Below are 24431 nucleotides of genomic sequence, written 5' to 3'. Positions count from 1 at the left end.
ACATATTCAGTATCTTGGTATATTAAGGTAATATAACGTCAAGTGTTTTTTGTCTTGATAACCACTTGTAGCCTGGCTAGCCAGACTGACTAATACTGCTGGTCTAGAAAGCTGACAAGCTGGATACAACATTACAATTTCAAGAGCTGGCAGCTTATAAAGAGACATTTGTTTGTTTGTTTTTTGCTTCAAATTTATATTGATCTAATTGGTTCCAACTGTCATGGTTTTGGTCAAGTTTTATTTTGGGTTTTCATTGGTGTTATTTTGATTCTTGTGTTCTAGGTATTTTTGATTGTATTTGAGTTCTTGGATATTTCCTGTTTGCCCTCTTGTGTCAGTGTACTTTTCTCTAGCTCCCTTCTTGCCTCTGTTCACACCTGCTCCCAATCTCCTAATTAGCCTGGTCTTTGTTTCTCTCTCACGTATATCTTCCTCCTGTTCAGTCACTCTTTGCTGGTTTGTCGTCATTACTTTGTCCCCTTCTGGTTGTGATTATTCTTGGTTTTGAGCATTTTTGGATTTTTGTGGATTCATGTTTTTTAATATTTGCTTTTGTTGAACTTTTGGTTAATTAAACCTTTAAGTAACCACCTCTAGCTTTGTGTCTGCATTTGGGTCAATTTGGGTCCTGCATTTGGGTCCTGTCAAACCTCCATGTTCAGGTCGGATGAATCCGACCTGAACATCATTAATATCCGACAAAGGTCACTATTCTGCGTCTTGTTACACAGAATCGGCAATAACAACAACAACCATGGTAGATGACGATGCGGAGAGCAGTATTTATGTTTAAACATATTGAAAAGATTGTGTTTTTATGATTGGAAAAGACCGCTAGATGCGCGCCGGGACTACCATCCATGTTTACAACTAGAAAAAAAAGAGCACGCTGGCCTGTGACGTCATTGCGCCCTCTACTGTGCATGCGGGACACTTGCGTTGTATGACTGCAGTTCACACAAGAGATCACATACAAGTCGTATATATTTGGAAATATGAACGGCAATGCGAAAAAATTGGAGTTCACAAAAAAAAATCGGAATTTAGCATCAAGGCCTACAGAGTGAACGTAGCCTTAGTCCTGCCCTGGTCCCACCTTTGAACTTGAGTTTGACCCAATCCTTACAAGACTCATATGTTTATAGGACGTAAGTCAGTCAGTCACAGTGGTTATCCTCTAAGTCAGGGGTGGGCAATTCCAGTTCCTGAGGGCCGGTATCCTGCAACTTTTAGATGTGCCTTTCGTTCAACACACCTGAATCAGGTAATTAGATGATAGAGATGACTGGAGGAACTGACTGCATACTGAGGAGGTTACTCAGCCATTTCATTCAGGTGTGTTGGACCAAAGAGGGATCTAAAAGTTGCAGGAAACTGGCCCCCAGGAACTGGAATTGCCCACCCCTGCTCTAAGTGTAAAAAAGCAGAGAACCCAGAAATAAACTTGCACTGCTCTATATTAATCCTTACACTGTAATCAATGCATACCTGAACACATTTTAGAAGAGGAATATTTATTTTGAAGCTATGCAGAGACTTTGTTTTAGAGTATGACAGCTTGAATGCAAATAAGAGTAAGAGTTTGATGATCGAGTTTGGATTAGTGCTGTAGGTCCTCTCATTTTGCCTGGATAAACACATAAAGTTAATGATCCTACCGCCCATATGTTTGTATGGTGGAGGCCTTTTGATTTGGACACTAAAAGTTGAAGATTTTCAATTTCAGTAGAGGGAGTGTGTGAAAGCAAAACCTCAGTTGGTTGCATCTGTACAGGCTTGAGCTTCTATACTGGCCATTATCGGCACACTGGGATGAGGTGTGTGAGAGTTTAAATCAACACTGATGTGTGGTCCCATTACAGCAGGCAAACACACAATAATTACGCACTGATTATCTGCAGGGAGTTTAGATCCAGCCGAACTTTGTGGAAAAGCGTGTACCCTGCTGCTGAGTAGTCATTCTTACAGGCACAGTCCTGCCTGCGGCTGCCATTGTATGGACATTCAAATGGGTTAATCAACCTGATTGGGAAGGAGAAAAAGTGTCAAGAAGAATTAAATACAAAACATAAATCTAAACTCAAAACGTAATCACAAACCTTTGCCCATACACCTCTGAGTAGTTGTCTGTCTGCCCACTGCGTAGGGTCACATACTCCTTTGGAAAATCCGTCTGCATTTCAGCACAGTAAATCTAACAACAAAAAGAAAATGAGACGGAGGCCATGATGTGTACAGGAGGATATCTGTCAACAAAAACGCACTTGCAGGGTCCGAAACTTGATTTTGAGATAGTATTCTCCATCTATTCTCACACCCTGGCGCAGCTGCACTTCTCGGCAAGAAGTAAACACATGGCCTGAAAGAGGAATTATGAGAAAGAAGACTTTAGTGGAATCTTACAAAAACTGACAAAAATATCAGAAAACATTAAAGAAAAGCCAAATATCAAGATTTTCTCTCTATTAACTGAATTCAAAGACTCTCATAGTGCCTGCAGCTGGTTAAAAATGCAAAAATAATAACACCATCTTAATCTATCTTAATCTTAAGCTAGTTGAAAATGTCCCTTTGTACCATAAGTGAGACATGTGAAAAGTGGTTAAGCAAACTTGGAAACTTTGTCCCTATACAATTAAAGCTGCCTTGTTCTGAACTCAGAGTCCATGCAAGATGCTTTGGTAGAAAATTGCTGACTTGCTGTTCCTTTAAATTATCACTTTAAGAGGCATTACGTGGTGCTAGCTGTTCTGCCTAATGTGCTGCTAGAAAGCAGTTATATTACTGTAAACACAATCAGACACAGTTTTAGTTGGTGCACACAGAACACTCAATTTATTCGCATTATACTAAAAATCCCACATTCCCAGTGTGTGAATGCTTTAGAAAAAATAATCAAGATGGCTCAGTCTCTAAGGTACATAATTAGCAGGAAAATCCTAACCACACAAAACAAAAGAAGAAGATGACTGACTTTTAGCAGATCTGAGAGTGCAATTTAACTTACAATGAATATACTACATAGAAGCAGATGCAAAAGTCCTAATTCTTTTCAAATTTTCTGACCTTTTTGTGAGGTTTAATGTACTTTAATGGTACTTTGTTTTACAAGAACCTTAGTCAACATATTAAAGGGTACTGGCCACTACAGAATGATAAAAACATGTAAAACATTTCCTTGTACGGTTTGAAATATCTCCTTTCCCAGACAAAAAGAGGTTGATTGGCCCTTTCCAATGGAGGGCGCTTTTCTGGGAACAGTCAAATAGTCTGTCCATCATGACTCAGGTTAACCTCCTTTACTTTGATATTTTTGAATAAAATCCCAAATGATTATTAGATCCTATTCAGTGGCTACGACCTCTGAAGTTCGTAGCCACTGAAGGAAGGAAGGAATTTTTTTTTATGATTATAAATAAATGTAGGTAATAAGGGAAAAGACCCAAAACAGTAAAAGTTAGAGGCTCACACTGTCTCTCTTGACATGTAGCTTGAGATGCAGGTCTTTCTGATGGACGGCAGTGTTTAGACAGTTGGCCTTTGGAGGTCACACACTCTATCCTGCGTTCCATCACTCCGGACCCACAGGTCTGCGAGCACTGGGACACAAACATTATAATTCCCCAAAAACAAAAAAAATCAAAAACAAAACAAACAAACAAGACAAAAACAACCTAATATTTTGCACAAAATTCAGACATACGGTAAGTTTTTTCTTAATAAATCAGTTCTGTGCTTCACCTTGGACCAAGGGCCAACTTTCCAGTAGGAGGTGTGAGGACACTCACTGAGGAGGCAGGACTGGGTGGTAGGAGGTTCAGGCTCAGGGCAGTTTTTACTGTTGGTTGAAGGCTGAGTATAGAAATGCTGTGAGTGGAAGGACGACGGCACCAAAGAGCAGGAGACGATACGTTGCTGATAACCAACACCACAGCTGGCAGAGCACTGAGAGACAAATAAATACATACCAACACAGCAAAAGGGATGAGAAAAGGGCTGCTTCCCTTTGCCTTTTCTAAATCTGATGTTTAAGATCAAATTTCTAATCTTCTATTCTTTATAAGAGCTATATTATTGTTTTCAGAGGACTTTATTATGTTCTATTATTTAAGAGACTATACAAATCTAAACCCAACACTAAATGTTTTTAACTGATGGAAAACATCTACGAACAAAAGAAATTTCTGTCAGTTAAACATTGACAATAAAACAAAGGTAGACTTTTAAAGACCATGTCCAGTTTTAATTCCTACCTTTGACCATTCCCCTGTGATCCACATGTACTGACAGGGCTCTTCTCTACAGTGCTGGACGGAGGTAGGCCTAGCTGATGGTTCACAGTAGTCATCCTGGGCAGGTGAAGAACTTGGTCCTTCACATCTCACCTTTCTGCTTTTCATCCCTTCACCACATGTTGCGTTGCACTACAAGTCAAGAGGAACATCACGTTATTTGACTTAAATTTAAATTGTCTATTTTCCTCAGATGTCAAGGCTGAACTTGAATAGGGGACACCCCTATATTAACACTTGAAAATGTTAAAACTGGTTTTCAAAAGACATTTGCCAACAAATATGACTGATTTAACGTCTTTAGATCCGTATACCTAAACGACATACCCAAACAAAAGAAAATACAAAACTCCAATAATGCTCAGACTTTTATTTAAAAAAAAAAAAAAACGCCCTTTATTTTCCACTTCACAGTTACTGTATGTGTAAATTGGTGTTGGTCTATTACATTAAATGGTAATACATTACATTAGGATCGCATCAGGAGTATGAATAGAGTTGGATGTACTCATGTGGTTCAGAATCGAAACACCACTTCCAAAACAACCTGTTGCTTGCTGGATTAAAAGCAGAACTTCAAAAACTTTTAACCTTCAGGTTTCACATCAAAATAGACATAAATTGATCAGAGAGGACAGAATCATCTGTCTCTGCATGAAACTTTTAATCTGCCTGCGCCTAAAGAGCACAGGGCTTTTATCTGAGCCTCGAGTATAAACGTCCTACACGCATAGGAAGCGAACAGTCAGCAGGAGAAAAGGAACAGTGTTCATAAGTGGTTTTGAGGTTGGATAATGTATAAACTGCAACCACATGTTTGGGTTGCCAACTTCTTTATTTGAGAAAATAGAGCAAATCTGTCAGAATATTCTTTAAGCAATGAGAGACTATTAAAGATAAACAGATACATGAGGTAAAAAACAAAAAAAACAACTACTCACTTGCTCCCATTCACCCACTGTCCAGATGTAATGTGTACATTGTGGTGTGTGGCACACTTGCACTGTTGAAGGACGTAAATGAGGATTACATAGCTCTTCGCTGACTCTTCCTGAACCTTTGAGCCTGCAGTAAACATCTCGTCGCTGAACTCCAGATCCACAGGTGGCAGAGCACTGATGAAACATAAAAAAATTAAACAAAACAGAAGTTAGAGAAAAAAAATCTGTACATTTTGCTAGGACTGGGCAAAATTAAGAATAATTGTATGCATCATGTTTTGTTCCACATCCAGTTTCTGAAATGATAATAACATGACTGTGAAGTAAAAATATCAATAGCAAACATCGTCCCTGTGATTCTAATTCAGCGGAAGTTCCCTTTCTCTTGGCGTTTCTTTGTTTCTACATTTTACGCATCACTTTCCCCTTTTCTGATCCAATATTGTAAACTCCAGACCAAAAAGTTTACCAGACCAGATGAGGGAACATGGTAAAATATAAACAGCCCAGCAAGAGTAATTAAGTTATCAAGTGTTACATATGTTTAATCAAAAGAAAACAAGTTTGTAAAAGAAAAGGTGAGTGATGTAGTCATTAGTAATTTCCTGCTTTTTTTTGAACTTCTTAAAAGATCTTGAAGGCTATGGAACAATAAAGCCTAGTGTCATATTGTAGAGCGGGGCTCTCCAACCCTAGTCCTCAAGATCTACTGTCTTGCAGGTTTTAGAAGTATTCCTGTTCCGACACACCTGAATCAAATAAATGGCTTGTTAACAGGCCTTTGCCAAACTTGATGGCATACTGAAGAGATAATTACATGTGTGTTTGATTTCAGCGGCTGCGTCCTCCAAGGAACCGGTCTACCTGGAATGGATCCTTGAAAATATGAAAATGGTATGGATTCAAATAGGTCCAGCCTTTTCTGACTTTCACTGCCCATACACTCTATCGGCTAGCAACCATTACAGTTGACACACCCAGAAGCAAAAATGGATGCTGAACTTCTCACTACTGTTCTGGGTGCTAATAAGATTTGCGTGGAGTTTCAGCAGGAGTGCCATTGTCGCATATATAGGATTTATAATCCACACACTGCAGAAATATTGCAATCTGTGCTTAAATGTCAGCCAAACTGATTTGCACAGGGACAGATAAAACCTTTCAATAAACCAAACATTACCCACCACATATCTGACTCAATAACCATTTAAAAGAACTATTTTCATAAATTTCTGATGAAACTATTCACACATTTGTATTATTTTAAACAACACCTAAAAATATTCACCACTGTTCAGGGCCATTTGCTTTTTTCCTCAAAGCACTGAGCAGCCGCTTGCTTGGACTCACAATGAATCACGGGATACCCAAGGCTACAGAGGATACACTGGACCTGTCCTTCAAAAATGGCTAAAAGAAGGCTGCATATGTCAGCCGCATAACCAGGAGTCTTCCAATCTGAACAGGCAACGGCGCCGTGCTATGAGGTAATTTGTCGACGAATCTGCCCTTCAGAGGTCGTAGCCACTGAATATGATCTCAGCATGTGTCATCTGAATTAGCAGTCCATAAGCCCTAAAGTGCTGAAACATGGCTGAAAAAAAACAAACTAGAATGACATGAATTCCCAGAGCTGAATTTTATTTATCCGAGACTTCTGCGGTTCAGAAGCTCTCAATATCCCCCACTGTTGTCCCAAGTCTTTGTCTTGCACCAAACAAAATCTCAAGTGCTCTTCGTATCTTTTGTAAAGTTCGCAATTCACAAACATAGGTTTACAGACTTTAAAAAGGCACTGCTGGTTAATATTAAGGAGAAACTCCTTGAACCACCACCTTAATGAGATGAAGGGGTTTCAGTGCTCGAGTCACATGATGTTGCCTCCTTGCAAGACCTGGATATCTTTTAGGCTTCGGCCGACTTTCTTGAGTAATTTAATGAAGGGAGGGACGGAGCTGTCAACCAATCAAAACCTGGTGTTCAGCTGGGTACAATGGATGAGAAATAAGTCCAACGGACTCAGCAGGCCCAAGGGAGTAGTGACGGTCTGCCGGGAACATATGGTGGAGCCCTCAGTCAGGGATATATTTAACTGCCACCGCTGGGAGAGCTTCTCCCAGATTCTAAAGGAGGCTGGGAACATGTAGTCTTAGTGGAACATATTCGCTGCCTCCTTTGTTGAAGAATTTACATGTAGCAATTGGAGCCGTTTGTGTTGGCAAACCCTGAACCCTGGATTGGCCTTGGTTGACACCGACAGTAAGGGATGCTGTCAAGCTGAAGAAGGAGTCCTATCGAGCCTTGCTGGCTTGTGGGACTCCTGTGGCACCAAGGTACTGTGAGGACAAGCGTGCCGCTGCCCTAGTTGTCACAGAGGCAAAAACTCAGGGCTGGAAAGACTCTGGAAAGTCCATGAATCCTGCTGACGATGAAAGTCAGACAATGGAAGAAAGACTTTGAAGATCTCCTCGAATCTGGCTGACAAACCTTCCATGATGGAAGAAGAGACAGGATACTCAGGCTGGATTCATTCATCACCAGGGCTCGAGTTCCCTAGGTGGCCAAAGAACCGCACGGGTGGCCATGCCTCGGACGTGGATGAGATTAGCCCCGAGTACCTTAGGTCTCCGGATGTTTTCAAGCTGTCGTTGCTGACACGCCGCTTTAACATTGTGGGGAGGTTTGGGACAGTGCCTTTAGATTGGAAAACATGTGGTGCTTCCCATGTGTAAGAAGGGGCACCGGTGGATGTTTTCCAACTATATGGGGGTCCCACTTCTCATCAACCCCAGAATGGCTTATGCCAGGGTGCTGAAGAGGAAAGCCCAGCTGACTGTTGAACCTCGGATCTAGGAGGAACAGTGTTTTATTCATCTGGGTTATGGAATACTGGACTAACTCTATACCATCTGCAGAATGCTCAAAGGTACTTGGGAGTTTTTTTGACCTGCCCCCTCCACTTAAAAAACAAATGCATTTGTGAGAGCATGCACAAGCCCATTTCTCCTTGTGCACGCCCTGTTTAAAAGTTGCTGTTCTCATAGCTCATAAAAACTTCTTATCGTCCGCCAAACCCCTAAATCCATCAATCACTATGCCAGGACTTTATAGTGAACTCAGTCAACTAACTGTTCAGACAGATGATCACTTCCCCATTGGTGCACTGCATGGTGCCTGCACCATCTTTGTTATTAGTCACCGCTGTCGGGTAGCGGCAGCCTACTGTATGGCGACAGCGGGCCGCTGTGACAGTAAATCCCATAATGCTTTGCGAGGATGGCTCTCCACACAAAGCATTCTAGTATATATCTGCCTCTTCTGAGGCCTTTCTTTTCTTCTCATACACTTTATAGCCACTTTTTCTTTTACGACCCTCAGCCATTTTCAAAGAGCCGCAAACAGGATGAGCATGTAGTACAGCCTTACATAAACATACTGTATCACTAGAATGAATGACAATTAGGAGGAGCACTGATTTAGATGATCCACCTAGAAATAAAATATTGTCCTCTATACTTTTAATAAACAAATTTCAGAGGGAAAGCAGCTTAAGTCAGACCAATTCCTGGTGCATGTTTGACTCCGACAGGGCTGCCCTCTATGCAAAATCCAGTTCATGATCTTTATGAACAACATTTCCAGGTACAGCCGAGGGAGGGGGACCAGCTGATTTTGACACTATTTTTTTTCCAGATGACCTGGTTCTGCTGGCTCCCTTCTACCAAGACCTACGGCATGCCCTGGGGTGGTTCACATGAAGTGTGGCTCATGACAGAACAAACAAGATCTCAAATACAAGCAGCTAAAATGGGCTTTACTTGCAGGCTAGCAGGGCACTCCCTTAGAGATAGTCAGAAGCTGTCAATCAGGAGAAGTTTGGAGGGAGCAGAACTGGACCAGGTGTCTGGGAGGAGGGACATCTGGAAGTCTCTGCTAAGACTGCTGCCCCCACAACCCAGTCCCAGATGTTTGGCAATACAGTTCCTGTGCTTTTCATGTTTACCTTTAACTTTGAAAAACATGTATTCTTTCAATTTACAATACTTTAAAAAAAATGTACAACTTTTCTTGGTCCCTTAAGTCCTGACATAATATACCGAAGGGGTTCAACATGACAGAACGGAGTATAGATTCCTTAAAGCAAGGCATTGTCTTTATTCTTTTCTTTGTACAAAAAATTATGGAGGCAAAAACTCTGATCAGTTTGTATTGAACTGAATATGATCTCAAGATTTACAGAAGCATTAAATCTGTTATTCTGTCTTTCAAAAGGTTCACTGAGTTAAACTTCTGAGAAAATTTGTTCAGTCTTCCTGCTGAATGCACTTTTCTCCTATCACACAAATGTCTATCTCAGGCATCTCTTTGATGTTCTTTGAGAAGCATTCCTTCATACTGTGAGGAAGCTTTCTGTGAGGCTCGTATTTGTATTTGATTGAGCTGATTCCTTTGTAAGCTGTGCTCCTTACCTCAAAGAACTGTTCTAAAGCCTCATCAGATACGTGCAGTCTAAAAACCTGCAAATTATACAGCTGGATCAAATTACCAGGAACTTTTAGATCTATTTGTGTTTATGTGTTCTTGGGGTTTGGGGGTTTTGAAAATGGTAAGAAAAATCCCCACAAATATCTGACCTTAAAATCAAACATGCATTCTTTCAAAAACATTAAGCGTAAAAACAGAACCTTCTGTTTAAAGGCCCCTAGTCCCTGAAGTAAAACAAATCAGTTACTCTGTCCCTGCAAACAATGTATAATTATTTTTCAGAAGAGGAAAACATTCAAATGCACTTAAAGAAGAAAAACAGTCATGATCTTTCTAAGAAATAAGGAATGAACTGTAGAACTTGTAAAGTTAGGAGAAAAATTACAAATAATGTTTACTTTCCCATTAAGGATGAATGTATGGTTTGCTTAAAACAACATACATTCTAAGTAAATAATTGTTTTGTATTAGCATTTAGCTGGAGTATTTATGCACTCTCTGCATTTGCATGTCCCCCACCCATAAATTTGTGCTGATTGGTCATTAGAACATGATCTGCATATTGAAGAAGGCACACACACACAGACAAAAATGATTGCACACACTGTTCATTGAAGTGAATTTAACTTTTCGCCCTTTGTTGAGGATCTGCTCTGTATTTGTTTCTTTTATGTTCAATCCTAATCCATAAAACCATAATAACCATACAGAAATATGGTTGGTGGCAGCATTATGTGAAGGGACAGGCAAATTGGGCAAAAAATGTAAATTAATATTTTTCTTTGTGTGATTAAACGCAACCCAATTACAGGGTAAACACTTATAGCTGTTCTTCACACAAATACAGAAATGTGCATCTGTTTTGAGATGACAATTTTTCAATTTGTATTTTAAAATAAACATTTTAGAAAGAGTAAAGGAAACCCTTAAAATACGTGTAGCTCAGGTTTCTTTGAAACATTCTTACTGTATTGTCTCCGACAAGTGACTTAGACTGGTATGCTGCTTTGGAGTAATTCCCACAGGGCGCTGTGGTTTCCAAGTTGTCATATGCATGAATATTAAGATATAAAACATGTCTTCTTGAGCTGGCTGTGGATTTCATGGTTGCTGTTGGTATGCGGGGGGGGAAAGCAGGGATGATTGCTTCCAGACATCAGCAGGAGCAACAGTGAGAGGGGTCATACATAGACTGGGGAGGGGCAGGACTCAATTGGAGGGAGGCAGACATGAGAATATTTATTTTTTGAATGATTTCCTCTATTCAAAACATGATAAAGAAACAAATATAAAAAGGAACAAGATCCTGTGGTTTCTTTTCAACTGTATCTATGATCAGCCTTAACCCTCTTACAGATAGCATATAGTAGAGAGTTTTATACAGGTCCCTGAAGAATTATTCACACCCTTTTATCAAATCTGCAAACAAAAAAAACCCATTCTGTTGTACTGGGATCTTATGTGGCAGACCAATGCAACAGAATGCATAAATAAGAAGTCCATGCATCCATCTCAATTAGATTTACCTGGATAAATTACAGCGCATTCTCACCCTCAACCTGTCAAATGTTGTCGCTTGGTCAAGCCCCCTGCACATAAATACACAACTGGGGAAACTCCTCTTGGATTTATTGATGCACAGGGTGCAAGACGGATTGTGGAAGGAAACTCCTAAATATTTTCATGAACTGCTAAGCAAAAAACTAACACTCACCTGTTCCTTACCCTAACCCCAAAACCAAAAATAAAACACTAGCATACATGTTATCATGTGCTTCTAAAGCTATCAACAATAACTTTGTAGGCTAATAATAAAAAAAATTCAGTCGCGGTTCACCTATGTGTCACGTAATACAATGTCTGCAACCTGTCATTTACCATGAAGGGTACCCCAGGGAGCTTTGACCAAGTATCATTATTTAACAATTTGAGAGGGAGAATATTGCTACGTTCACACCGGACGCAGCAAGAGCAGCAAAATCGCGTCTGCTGCTTCATTTTCGCTGCATGTACCAGTTAGTTCTGACGCGCGGCTGAAGCAGCTTTGCTGCTCTCGCTGCGCGGTCCAAAAGTGTGTCTGACACACGTTGGGCGGAGCTTAACTATCCTTTCTTTGCCTTGCAGCTATATTTGCTGTGATCAGTGGTAATAAAGTAGTTTTAATATGTTTTTAAGTGAAAAAATCCACCTAAAAACTTAATCAGTGCAGTCAGTTCATTCAGATTATCATCCTGCCTTCTAATATTATTTCTGTCGGAGCCGCTGAGACCCCCACATACCGGCGGTGCGCTGTCAGTAGGAATCCCATTCAACAGCAGCCTCTGACCGGGTCGCCTCCTCGAGGCTCACCGGGGCGGCTGGTAGGTGTTTTTCATCTAAATAATCTAAACTGTAGGCACCAGGATAATAAAAGCGAACATATTCTGTCGGCAGGTTTCAGCATTTTAAGTCAATTTAGGCTTTAATAAAGTGTTTCAGAGGAGTGATCACAGCGCTCTATGTCAATAGTGATGTGTCTGTCTCACGGCCAGCTCCCAGATCAGCTTCTCTGATTAGTTGACGCGGCGCGTCGAGGAGCAAAAGTTACATTTTTCCATCTTGAGCAGCAGCGCGTTTGCGGCGCGTCAGATGCTTAAACGCTCCCGACGTGCTGCTTCAGCTGCTCAGACGTGTTGCGCCTGCTGCTCAAAACGCGCTGCAGGACCTTTGCTGCGCCTTGACGCGCGTCAACCATTGACTTTACATGTAAACTCGCTGCGCCTGCTGCGTCCGGTGTGAATGCAGCATAAGTTGTAAATCAAGGTCCATCCATCCATCCATCCAACTTGTGTGTTTTATAATCCATCATCTGGACTTGAAAAGAGTTTGGCAAAACTGCAATCCTACCAACTACGGTAAGGCAAGTGTCCTAAGAGATCCCTGGTTGCTACAGAGGATCTTTAATGTTCCACATGTTAGATGGGGCCAACTAGGGACAGGACATCTGTTACTTATCTATTCTGCAAATCTGTCCTTTATGGGAGAGCAGGAGAAATACTTTCGTTGAAAGAAGGCAACGAGCAATCCCTTTTAAAATTTTCCACAATGTAGAAAACACAGAAAACATGTCAAACAAGATTTCTCTACCTAATAAGAATGAAGTTGTCCTCAGTATAATTTGCTGTATGTGGCAGAAGAAGACTGTACATCACCCTATGTGTGCTGCATCATGCCGTATGTCTCTTAACCCAGAGGAGAAGCAGATCAGAGTTGATAGGGAGAAGGAAAAAATAGGCCTGAAAACATTGGACATAATTCAGCTTCCGATCTGATAGAAAATCAGGTTGCATAAAATTGTGGTAGTAGCATTTTGCATCTCATTAACCCTTTAAAACCAAGTATATCATATTTGATACGTGAGATTTTGAGATGTCTGCATCAGTGTGATATTTTTGTTCTTGATATACCTGACTTAGACAATCAGACACATGTAGTGAACAGAAAAAGTATAACATGTTATACAGAAATGCCTAATTTATTAGCAATGATGCTAATAAGTGATATAATTTAACTTTTGAAAAAACAATTATCTTTCTTTTCCTTTGTCAGAAAGTTTAATGACAACCCTAATTTAAAAAAACTGAATTTTCTCTCAATTACTTCATTTTCCAGGCTTTCAAGAGCTAAAATGGATAGGGCTGGTCAAACTGATATGGTCCCTGCAAGACCCTCTGTCTATTATAGCCAGACCTAAGCCTCAATTTGATCAGAATTTCATAAGTCCAACAGGCAGAAAGACACACTGGACAAAGTAAAACAGAATTGGAAGGTGAACCAGGCAGAACCCCCCTCTTACAGGTTTGTCTGGAGAGAAATAGTAGGTTTCAACAAATAGACAAAATCAAATATATGCAATCAATAAAACATTTCAATTAGCAGTCAAATTGAATCATGGTAGGAGCTCAGGATTAAACTGATTAATTGAAACAGTGACCCTCTTTCAGCTTAAAAAAAAAACAAATGTGTGACAAGAATGATGTTTTTGAGGGACAATGAGTGACAATGCAGAATGTGGGTGGCTTTTTAAGCTCAGTTTCTTGTACAACTCACTTTTACAGTGTTGCTCTAAATAGTGCTCCCCTCGTATGAAACAAAAAAATATCTGTGAATACATTCAATTAAGAGCGGCTGGACTGTATTCTCTACGTTCTCAAGAGTCTTTGCTTCTGTCTGTACCTAGTGTCCGCACTGAAGTTGGAAAGACAGCTTTTCAGTACTCTGCCCCCACAGCATGGAACAATCTTCAGAAAGACTTGAAGTTGAAGGATTTGATTCCAGTCGGACATTTTAAACGATTGCTCAAAGGTTTGGAAATGAAATCTATGGTTTGTAACTGTTTTATGAATTTCTAATTATGTAATTGTAAACTATAATGTAATTTGTAATGTAATCTTTTGCCGCTGTCTTGGCCAGGACTCCCTTGAAAAAGAGATTGTTAATCTCAATGGGACTTTTCCTGGTTAAATAAAGGAATAAATAAAAAAAAATTAATAAAAATAAATAAAAATTCTTCAGCAAACTTCCCCAGAAGCTTCCTGGGAATCACCTTTCACTGTTCATGGACTAGAAAAGATCCTCTTGCATATAGTCTAAGAATTGAATTTCACAGACACGTTCATTGACAGACTATAATGGGACAAAATGTTTAAAAAGTTGAAGAGCTTATACATTTTTCCTATCACACTGTATGCCATAGCTGACATCCTGTCTCAGCCTATTTCAGAAGTCACACTTAGTTGCATCTACTGGACCTAGACCATTGTTAATCTGTTTTATTAAGACTGTGTGTATAACACAATGCAAGAGTTGAGTGTATGTTCTGCCTTAAGCTTGATTACAAAAGCACATTTAACCCTTTGCCAGAGTGTTATAAACTTGAAATTAAAACCTCACACACATTGTATAAACAGTTTTGCAAATCAGCCCTGCAGTGTTTGGGTCATGCATGGGGAAAAAAAAGACACATTACTCTTGAGCAGAAGTAAACTGAGCTATGATTATACAGATACTCTTTGCATGCACATGTTCCACATCTGTCGCCTCTGGAAGACCTTCTGTTGTACTTGTGCCAGTATCTCTGCTGCTAGGCCACAGTTTGCAATAATGTAACTTGCCAGATCGGTAGGTTTTTATTATCAAAGCTAGTGAAAAGAGCAGAAAGACCAAACATACCTCCCTCCACCTGTTGGCTTTCCATGCAGGGCATCCTCCAGCTCTGCAGGCCTTTTGTGTTCTTGGTCGGGGCAGATGACTGCAGTGGGCTTCCTCTATTTGGGTTTGGTTCTGGAAAACACAGGCTATCTCCCGCAGTTTGGTGCCACGGCCACAGCTCACCGAACACTGTGAAGATAAGAAGCCCCACTTTTCATCAAATTGTTTCAATAACAATAGAATGGAATAGAATAGAATAAATCTTTATTGTCCACCAAGGTGGAAATTATCTTTAGCTCAGCAGGCAGTACTAAAATACAAATGCTGACACAAAATTAAAAACAAAAAGCGTTACAATAAAATAAACTAAGGTACAGGAGTCATCTGAGTTGCTATATTTTTTTAATTCAAGAGAGAGATGGCTTTTAGGACAAAGGACCTTTTTAGGGAACCTTTTGTTCGGGGAACCCTGTAGCGCCTCCCTGACCTCAGAAGCTCAAACTGGAAGGACAAAGGGTGAGCGATGTCTGCTACAATTCTCTGAGCCTTCCTCTTTGTCCTGTCATGTGGATCAGAGGATTCTGGGGTTTCGCCACAATTTCCCAGCCTCTTTCACATCTTTATTCAACTTGTCTTGCAATTGCACCTCAAGTGATCAAACCACACACAGAGGTGAAAGGTTGTCTTCCACCTTCAGCCACACTCGGTGTCAGCAATGTCACTCAACGAATGCATCTAATTCAGAGTGGGATAGATCATATGATATACAGTACCCTCAATTATTAAGATACCTTGTAGGAAATAGACTGTATGTATAATGCCTCATAATTTATGGTGGAAAGATCAAGTTGGATCAGCTTTGAGGGCAAGTTTAAGGAATCAGCTTTTTCCTGCGACTCTCTGCATTGTTTAAACAATGATACACAATCAACCAGTGCCTCTTAGGGAATTGCTAGAGTACCATCAAGATTCAGACAGTCAGAAAAAGCCATCCATCAATCCATCCATTTTCTAGCACACTTATCCCGAGTGGTGTCGCAAGGTTTGCTGGTGCATATCTCCAGCAGTCAATGGGCGAGTCGCCAGTCCATCGCAGGGCAACACAGAGAAAAACAGGACCTTCACGCACAAACTCACACCTAAGGGCACTGTAGAGAAGAAAATTGCTGTGCTACCCACTGCGCCACTGAGCAGCCCAAGAAAAAGCCGTCATTATAAAAAAAATTTACTATATAAAAATGTGCTTTTAAAGATCAATATCTATTTTAAAAAATTAAATAGCTTATTATTTGTTGTTTAGCCCATTTTGGTCTGAGACAATTGTTTTATTTTATGTCACAGTAGACCTCTTTCCCATGTATGTTAGGCCTAAATCTGAATACGTCCTTAATACAACAATACATGATGCAGTAATGACCCGAAATCCTCAGTGACATTTCTTGTAGGAAATATTAGGAACAGAAATAATAGTGTGAGTAATTTGTTTTTAAATAGAACATTTCATGCCACAAAATGGTTGATTTTTATGATTTCTATGAACAAAAAACATAATTTCATATTTTTTCTAAAAGATCAGTAAACTTATGAGATAATATTACTGAAACAAAGGATAAATTTATTATAAACTTAAGCAGGGTTATCAAAACATAAGGCAGGGCTACATTTGTCCTACAGAAAGCAGAAATAAACAGAAAAGGTTTATTCTGATTTAGAAGTGGATCGTGGTTGAAATATCTGTTGATATTTAAACCCAATCTTCAACAGATTGCGTTTAAATATCTGGCTTTAACTGTTGGGTGTGTATAAATATCTGTTTTTTTATGATTAAGCTGAGCAGGTTTTATTTTTCCATTTTGCACATTGTTTCTTTGGTCGTCCTTTTTATATCTTTTTTAAATTTCATTTATAACTTTGATCATAAAACAAACTATTTTCAACATTTTCAGTAAGGAATTTAAACAGATTTTTGAAACAGCTGTGTTTTGATTTGTTCAATGCTCTAAGTATTATCAACCAGAAAAGGCGAAAGCAGATTTCTTCAAAAGCTCTTGGCAAGCATCTCTCACACTGAGGTAAAGCCACCGGCTATTTAACCTGTAAACACAGCACTTACTTAGAGAGCTGTTGTTAATGACTGAGGCCAAGGCCGAGAGAGGAAAGGATCCATACACAACCTTTGTGAGAATCATCTGGTATTAATAAGCACCCGAGGAGGAGAAAATATAATGAATAAAAACCAGACAACCTGATGACAGCTCTGAAGAAAAAGGTCTAAGATGGCTCACCCAAATTTTTCAAGAGATTTTGGTTCCCATGTGGCTGTGTAGTAATTAGGGCACCTATTTCCTTTCAACGAGTGAGCCCCCCTCTACAAAGCCACTACAAAGAGGGAGGGATGGATTAAAATACACAAGATACATAACTTCCAGTCCAGATAAAAAACATAATGTACCATTGTGTACTAATTATGACCTCAGAAAAACTGCATAACAACAAGCACATAGTTTGATGATGACCGCACAGTATTAAATTGATACTGATACTCTACTAATCGTTAAAAACTGATAAATGTTGGAGTGCCATTTCAAACAAAGCCGCCTTCTGCCTTTTCTTGTCGCTGCGGGCCGTGGTAAACGCTGCACAAACACGCATCCTGCATGCTGTAATTACTGTGGCATTTTAAACACAGGGTCCTCTCAGCTGACGGCGCACATCAAAGCAGAGTGACTAGCCCTGAGCACAGCAGATACTCTCTGCACACGTACTCATAAATGATAACAAACCTTCCTCGCTGAAGAGACATGCAAACATGGTGGAGGTGGGGAGGATGGTCTGGGAGTGAGAAAGGGAGGGGGGTAGCCCCACCTTACTGGAGTAGAAAGCAGGAGGGAAGAAAAAAGGGAGGAAGAAAGAAAATTTCAGCCATATAAGCTATGCTTCCCCCAGCTGAACTGTATCTACAGTCGAATAGAAGAGAATAAAAGAAAACCAACACTATATGGAGACTTGCTCCTCCCGAAAACCTGCCAACCTCATCTGTCAGCCATTAGATAATCAGAGCTGTTGACTGGGAAAACAGTGAGTGGCCAGGCCTCTTGGATTGGAGGACAGCTTCATCTCTGAGATCAGCAAGGGCAAGAACTCTAGGACCTCTGCTCTAAAGATCCACAGCTGAAAGCTGTGGATTAAAGCAGCTTAAAGGTAGGTCCAACAAAAACTCTATCATGCTTCTATTGAGTTAAATCATAAATCTGACCTATAAAATGCATCTTAAAATAGTATTGGATCCCACCATAACTTATGGAATACAGATACTTTAGAAAAAATACTGCTCTAGTTAAATTTTTATACGAGGTATTATGTCAAATAGCTGCTTTGGCAGTTTTAAAAAGTGTAACGCTGATGAGGTTTGGAATTATTAGGAACATGTGTCATCGTCTGTCAAACTGAGTGGAGAGCAAAACACATAAATCAACAACTCACACGGGAAATTAAACTCTCCAGAGACAGATTTGCTCTCCCACATCGTCGCAGCCATTATTTTCGCATGGCTTGGTGGGATAAGTCCTGTATAATCCGAGGAGTCTCATCTTAGCATAATGTGGATTACCCTAAAGTGGAATGACTCAGCCACAATAGGAACCCAGCCAAATAAAACAACTTGAGCGAAGCAGGCTTTTTTTTCTTCCTTTTTTTTTTTACTAGAGCGAATGTTCCACAAAGAAAAGCAATTTAAAATAGGGTTTTCCTAATTTTAAAGCTAAATACATGTTGTGTACTAAAACAACCCTGAAGAGATCTTGAAAATATATGTTTGTAACCATATGAAATAAGGAATAAACCTTAATTTAAATCAGATAATGTTTTTATGCATGGTGTAAAAATAGCAGTTAAAAAAGGCAAACTCAACTGACAAACATCTTTCCTTATGCAAAACCTCACTGTCAAAAAGAAAGTTTGAAATGAAAAGGGATGGATAAGAAAATCTGTCTTTGAATAGAACTGAAAGATTTTCACTTTGTTCAACCCAAACTGATATTTTTTCAAATCATTAAATGCATCACACTAAATTCTACTGGGTCGCAATACAACAATACTATGAGGTATGGAACTTTTCTATAATAGAAAACTAAGTTGTTGTTTTTTTTTGTTTTTTTTTAACAATCAGTCAGATGTTTAACATTAAGTAAAAAAATGAAGCACAGAAACCAAATAAGCAATTAAAACAATAAACAGTTTTCTATATAACGAGACTTTTCTGAAACTCAGTCAGGCTGCAAGAGAGTGAGCGAGAGCCATACTTCAGTAAATAACAGAAAGCCCAAACAGAGTATATCAGGGTTTTACCTTTCAGACATTCTAACCTGTTTTTTGAACATGCATACTTAGGAACGGTTGGCATCATTGCTGCTGCTGTAGAATAATAATTTAAATTTAAAATATAAAATCTGCATTTTGTGCTTGTTTTTTTAAAGTAATTGTAAATTTGGTTTTAGTGTTATACAAGAGTGCCTGCTGAAAAAGGCTAAGGTCAAATTCCAGTCACACTGCAGCATTATCTCAATGTGAGAGAATGGTAATATCAAGCATATGGTAATTGTACACAAGTTCTTCAAAGGCTCTCGGAGCAGGAGTCAACTTGCAACTTTGGACCACAGGAAACCCTGTAGGTATGTCCAGGGTTAAATTTGATGAAAACTGTTATGCACAGTATTTTGGACAACATATGGAATGCTAAAAGTGAACCGTGACACACCAGTTTGCACATAGCAAACAGCACATAGAGCAGTCTGCTATTATAGCTGGGAACAGAATGTACTTTAGGATAATATCCATCCTTTTTTTATCAGCAATTTTCAGAGAATGAACTTGTCTTCTTTCTTTATGGTTCTGTTTTTACAGGAAGGAGATGGAGGACCGAAGTCCAAACAACACATGCCATCATCATGGTGGTTGGATCAATGACATGGGGTAGAATAATGTCAAGAGTCTTAGATCTAGAGCACAGTAGTACATGGATAGAATTATAAAGTGCAATTGTTTTCTCCTTATCCTGAATACAGCTGATTGCATGTCGAAATGACTTCCTGTTTCCATCTCTGCAGTATTTGACGCACTATTACAGTAAATGCAAACGCAGCAAACCCCTGCCTGGCTGACTTAAACAGACTATTCTGGAGTCTGTCTGTAAGTACAAATCCTCCAGCAAAAAAAGAGACAGACACCCCTAACCAACACGTACACCTGTAGTTAAAACTCGCACATAATCTGGATCATTACCAAGTTTTAATGAATTGTTCCTTGGCATAAGATGCACCTCTAGTAGAAAAAAAAATCCTTCAAATCTATTCATAGGTCAACTCATCCTGCTAACAAACAAGCAAGACTCCCTTTTCTTGTTTTTGTTTTCAGTAAAAAAGCGCCTTACTTGGGAGAGTGGCGGCCAAGTGGTTAGGGCATAGAGCTTGGAATCCTGAGGTTCTGAGTTTAAGCCCCACTCCCACAGACTGCCACTCTGGGTCTCTGTGCAAAGACACTTAACCCTACACTGCCCCACGATGGCAGCCCACCACTCCCCAAGGGGATGGGTTAAATGCAGAGGTAAAATTTCTCAAATGTGAGATCAATAAAGTTCAGTTAATTAAGTCTAATGCTAAAGTGGTCAATAGTCACTGCTGCCACCCTCTGGCTTAGGAAGGAAGTGTGTTTTCCACCAAACATCCCTGTCTTGATGTCAGAGAATATTGTGGACTGTATCTTGGCATTAGGCATACATCTGAAAATAATTTATTAAAACTGACCTTTTTTGTTATTTTGAAAACAGACAAACTAACCTCGATGGAAACATGGCTTCAAAATTAATGCAGTTCAGTTCTTTCAATCTATTCATTTATTCTAGGCCATTTTAAAGTTATATCCAAAAATGTTTAAAATATTTTAGTAGCACTAGGAATATGTCTTGTTTTTCTATAAAAAAAACAAACAAACAAACAAACAAAAACTTACTGGCCCATTTCTCACCATGTTTGATTAATTGCAAACAAAGATGACATGGAACACAGGCCTTTAAAAGAATAACAACCAAAAGAAAGAACAGAATGAATCAGATTTTTATGTGAAAGCTCAAAACACAAAGGCCAAGACCAGCTGTAACGTTCTAGCGTAAAGCTCGAACCAGAGGTCCCAAATCCTCTTCCTACTAAATGCCCCACAGCTGCATATCTAATCAGTCAAAGCAGTCAGCCATCTGAAGCTTAATAAGAGGACAGGAGGAGGATCTTGGAGTTGTGCTTCAAGGAAAAACGATAAGAGAAAAGAAAATATTAAGGACATAAGCCCAATGTTAAATGCTTCAGCTTTTGTGGTTGATTTTTAGCAATAAAAAATCCTATGTCTCTATTCTCCCTTTACTACCAAGCTTCATCAATGTCTTTTTTTAGTTTGCTTATTCCAAGACCCTTTTTTACCACCTAGAAAACAGATGATAGCAAAAAAAGGGTTACTATAGGTTAGTAATCATTTAGTCTAGCAATATAATCTTAAATTCTTATTCAAATGTTTAATTTAATTAAAACTGCTTTGACTTTAACTAGACACTAAACTGACAGGTAGCAAACCAACATAGGAATAGAGTTTAGCGACTGAAAACAAATATACACCGCTATTGTAAATGTCAGCATGTTTAGAATTATTACATCCCTTTTTGCAGACATAGATTTTAACATTAAATGTATCATCGTCTTTTCAAATAGAAAGGATGCTTTCTGCCATTCTCATTTTACTCCATCAATCTCATGATGCTTAAAAGTCCAGGGCGGACTTGGCCTCATTAAACCCCAGTACTATATACTGCTTCAAGTATTGAGATTACACATAAACTTTACTAAATAACTCTTAGTTCTCAGAAGGCTCTCTACAGGATTTAGGACTGCGTTTATGGGAATGTTGGATCCTTAACCAAGGTTAATATATTTGAGGTCAGAGACTGATGTTGGACAGGATGTTTCAACATAACACCCATTTCCACTTAGTCCAGCTTTGCTCCATCTGCCTTGCTCTGTTCATCCTTATACATTATATAAGCTGAGGTATGAAGCTCACAGAAACTCCAAGGAGCATTCATAAACTGTTTATTATAAGCCTGTGAGTAAAGAAGTCAGACCAAAATAACTCCATGGGTTTAAGAAAGGTTAACAGTTCTTTACTTTGTGTTCCTAGGCATCAAGATATTTTTAGGACATAGATGTGCAATGGGTGAGTATACTATGCGCAGAAAAACTAAATTTGTTGCTTTTGTTTGAATATTTACTGTGGATTTGAAGCAGCGTCCAGCGACAATAGAATCAAATCGAATTTTTGCCGATGTAACATATTTTTGCCATTACTATGCTGAGTCACAATAAATGCTCTTATAATTATGATTGTTACATATTTGTTGTACATTTCACAGCTTTGCAGAGTGGATGCTATATAAATTAGGGGTAAGTTTTTCTGTCAAATTGGATTCAGAAATTTGTGCAAGCTGTTCACGTTCCTCCAGGCCAGGCTGAGTCATCTATCACATCATGTGCCCTGGTTTTTTGCACTGATCTCCATCCCTTTATGTAACTGGAAGGGACAATCCTAACCTGCCTCTAATTATGAGTATTAAATTTTCTAAAATGCATTCAATTAAAAGGTTTATTAGGCCACCTTTGTTTTTTGTATTAAGGTAATATACCTTTACAATGCAATCAGATTAGTGATATTGCTTTGTTTAATGACCACACACAGGCCACTGCCCATGTGATGAATATTGGAGGTTGATGAATATTTGATTTGACGCAGCTCTTAGCTTTGGGACAATGTGCACTTTAATAAGTGATGACACTGCTTTGTGACACTGCAGATGACACTGCAAATCCCTAATTGTTAACCTGCTACTGTTTCAGGTTTTTGCCATTTTTTACTAATGTACCACATGTATAGAAATGTTACACATGTTTATGGGGCATCCAAACTTGCAGAAGCAGTTTGCACTCTGGGATTTAGCTAGAATTACATTATCCAACAGGTTGTAGAAAAGCAGATGCTTCCTGTCCGTGTCAAGGCAAGGCCATGCCCTGTCATTCAGCAGACCTGGGAAATCCTGCTCTAAAGTCTGCCAGACCCTGGTGCCCTGTCTCTTCTCATTTCATTTCTCTGCATCTGGTCCAGATCCCCCCCAAATAGTCACATATTCCTTACTACATTGTAGGCTCCTTTTTTTTCTTCTTTATTCTGAGGAATTCTTTCGGTTAGACCAAATCTAACATGTAAATACTTAGGAAAATAGTACATAGTTTTAAAATTATTTTGATTAATCACAAGAAAATATAAAGTGTAGCTTTATCCGATGGTCAGACCTGCCTAGTCAATACATTGCAAAATAATCCTTATAAATTAAAAGATGAATATCATTCCTTTTTGTAAAATAACTCAAGCTAGATTAGATTAAATGGAACGCCTATCTGAAGAGTAAACTGTAAGTTCCAGAATTTCCAGTTTGATTAGGTTTGTACTTTGACTAGGCTTCCCTAACACATGTCTATTCTTTGATCTACTGTAAGCAACTGCATTATTAGATCTGTTGTTCAGCTAAATGGTATGCAAAAACTCTCGTCCAACTTTGAGTCTTTCTTCAGTCATAATTAATGACAGTATTGTTCTTTATCAGTGGCGATTTCCCATTGGTGCTAGGAAGGCTAAACCTCCCCTGTAAATTTCGAAAAGTTATTGGTAAAATATGCATTGTCAAAATATGCACTGTCAAACATAAATCTAGTTATTAAACTGCATTAAATATGCACTAAAATCAGCCTGATTTCATGATTATGTTGCGCATTAATCAGCTGTTTATTCTGCTTTCAAACGTGATTACCCCTCCACTCTGGAGCAGCAGGGTGCTGCAGTCAGCCTCTATGACAAATCCCTGTTGAGGATTGAGCCTCGGTCTATTAAGGTAAGCAGGGAGAAAGTAGAGCCCTGATTGGATAATACGCAAAGATCGTCACTTCCGGTGAGGCTAAACCTCTTAGGGGGACTATGGAGCAGGGGCGGGTCGTGAAACTGGCTGCTCGATGCTGATTGGCCAACATATTTAAGGATTTTTGACTTTCAGTGTCCAGACAGTGAGGAGGTTTTCCTCATGAGTCGTGAGAGAAAAGTGATCAACTAGTCAGATCAATCATCTTAGGCTTAACTTTTGTCATGATTTCCTTGAGTTTATTGTTTTAGAGCGTTTCACAGCAGCTATTTTTACATGTTGTAGTACAGTTTTATGTCTTTCAACATTTGTTAATGCAATACATGATGCTTGGCTTTAATTGACACCAAAGACACCAGAGAGCAGCAGCCGCCACTGTTCCTTATGTATTTCTAATCACTTTTACATCAATTCTGACCAGATCCTGAGCTACTTCTGAAAATCAACTCTAAAGAACTCTTCTGCCACTAGTATCTCTCTGGCCTGTCCTCTGTTAATATAAGCCAAGCCTTTTCT

General features: G+C 39.2%; 1 protein-coding gene and 1 long non-coding RNA gene across 3 annotated transcripts in view; one reads left to right on the top strand and one right to left on the bottom strand.

Annotated features, from left to right (window-relative positions):
* Positions 1–24431, bottom strand: part of LOC119799131 (A disintegrin and metalloproteinase with thrombospondin motifs 20) — a 103359-nt gene that overhangs the window by 5017 nt on the left and 73911 nt on the right. The window contains exons 21-28 of the mRNA XM_038308911.1: positions 14933–15100; positions 5237–5410; positions 4257–4427; positions 3745–3948; positions 3473–3602; positions 2268–2362; positions 2103–2197; positions 1892–2025 (exon numbers count right to left, since the gene is read on the bottom strand). Coding sequence (XP_038164839.1) covers positions 1892–2025; positions 2103–2197; positions 2268–2362; positions 3473–3602; positions 3745–3948; positions 4257–4427; positions 5237–5410; positions 14933–15100 — 1171 coding nt within the window. The remainder of the gene's footprint in view (positions 1–1891; positions 2026–2102; positions 2198–2267; positions 2363–3472; positions 3603–3744; positions 3949–4256; positions 4428–5236; positions 5411–14932; positions 15101–24431) is intronic.
* Positions 20016–24376, top strand: LOC119799132. 2 transcript variants are annotated; one of them, XR_005282814.1, is made up of 4 exons: positions 20016–20098; positions 22130–22165; positions 22362–22392; positions 23829–24376. It is a non-coding gene; the product is annotated as an uncharacterized LOC119799132 (long non-coding RNA). The 2 variants fall into 2 exon arrangements; XR_005282813.1 differs by lacking the exon at positions 23829–24376 and having other exon boundaries at positions 22362–22768.

This window comes from Cyprinodon tularosa, unplaced genomic scaffold (assembly GCF_016077235.1).
Source record: "Cyprinodon tularosa strain WSP-4 unplaced genomic scaffold, ASM1607723v1 ctg65, whole genome shotgun sequence".
NCBI classification, from domain to species: domain Eukaryota; kingdom Metazoa; phylum Chordata; class Actinopteri; order Cyprinodontiformes; family Cyprinodontidae; genus Cyprinodon; species Cyprinodon tularosa.
This window is presented reverse-complemented; position numbering and strand designations above follow the sequence as displayed.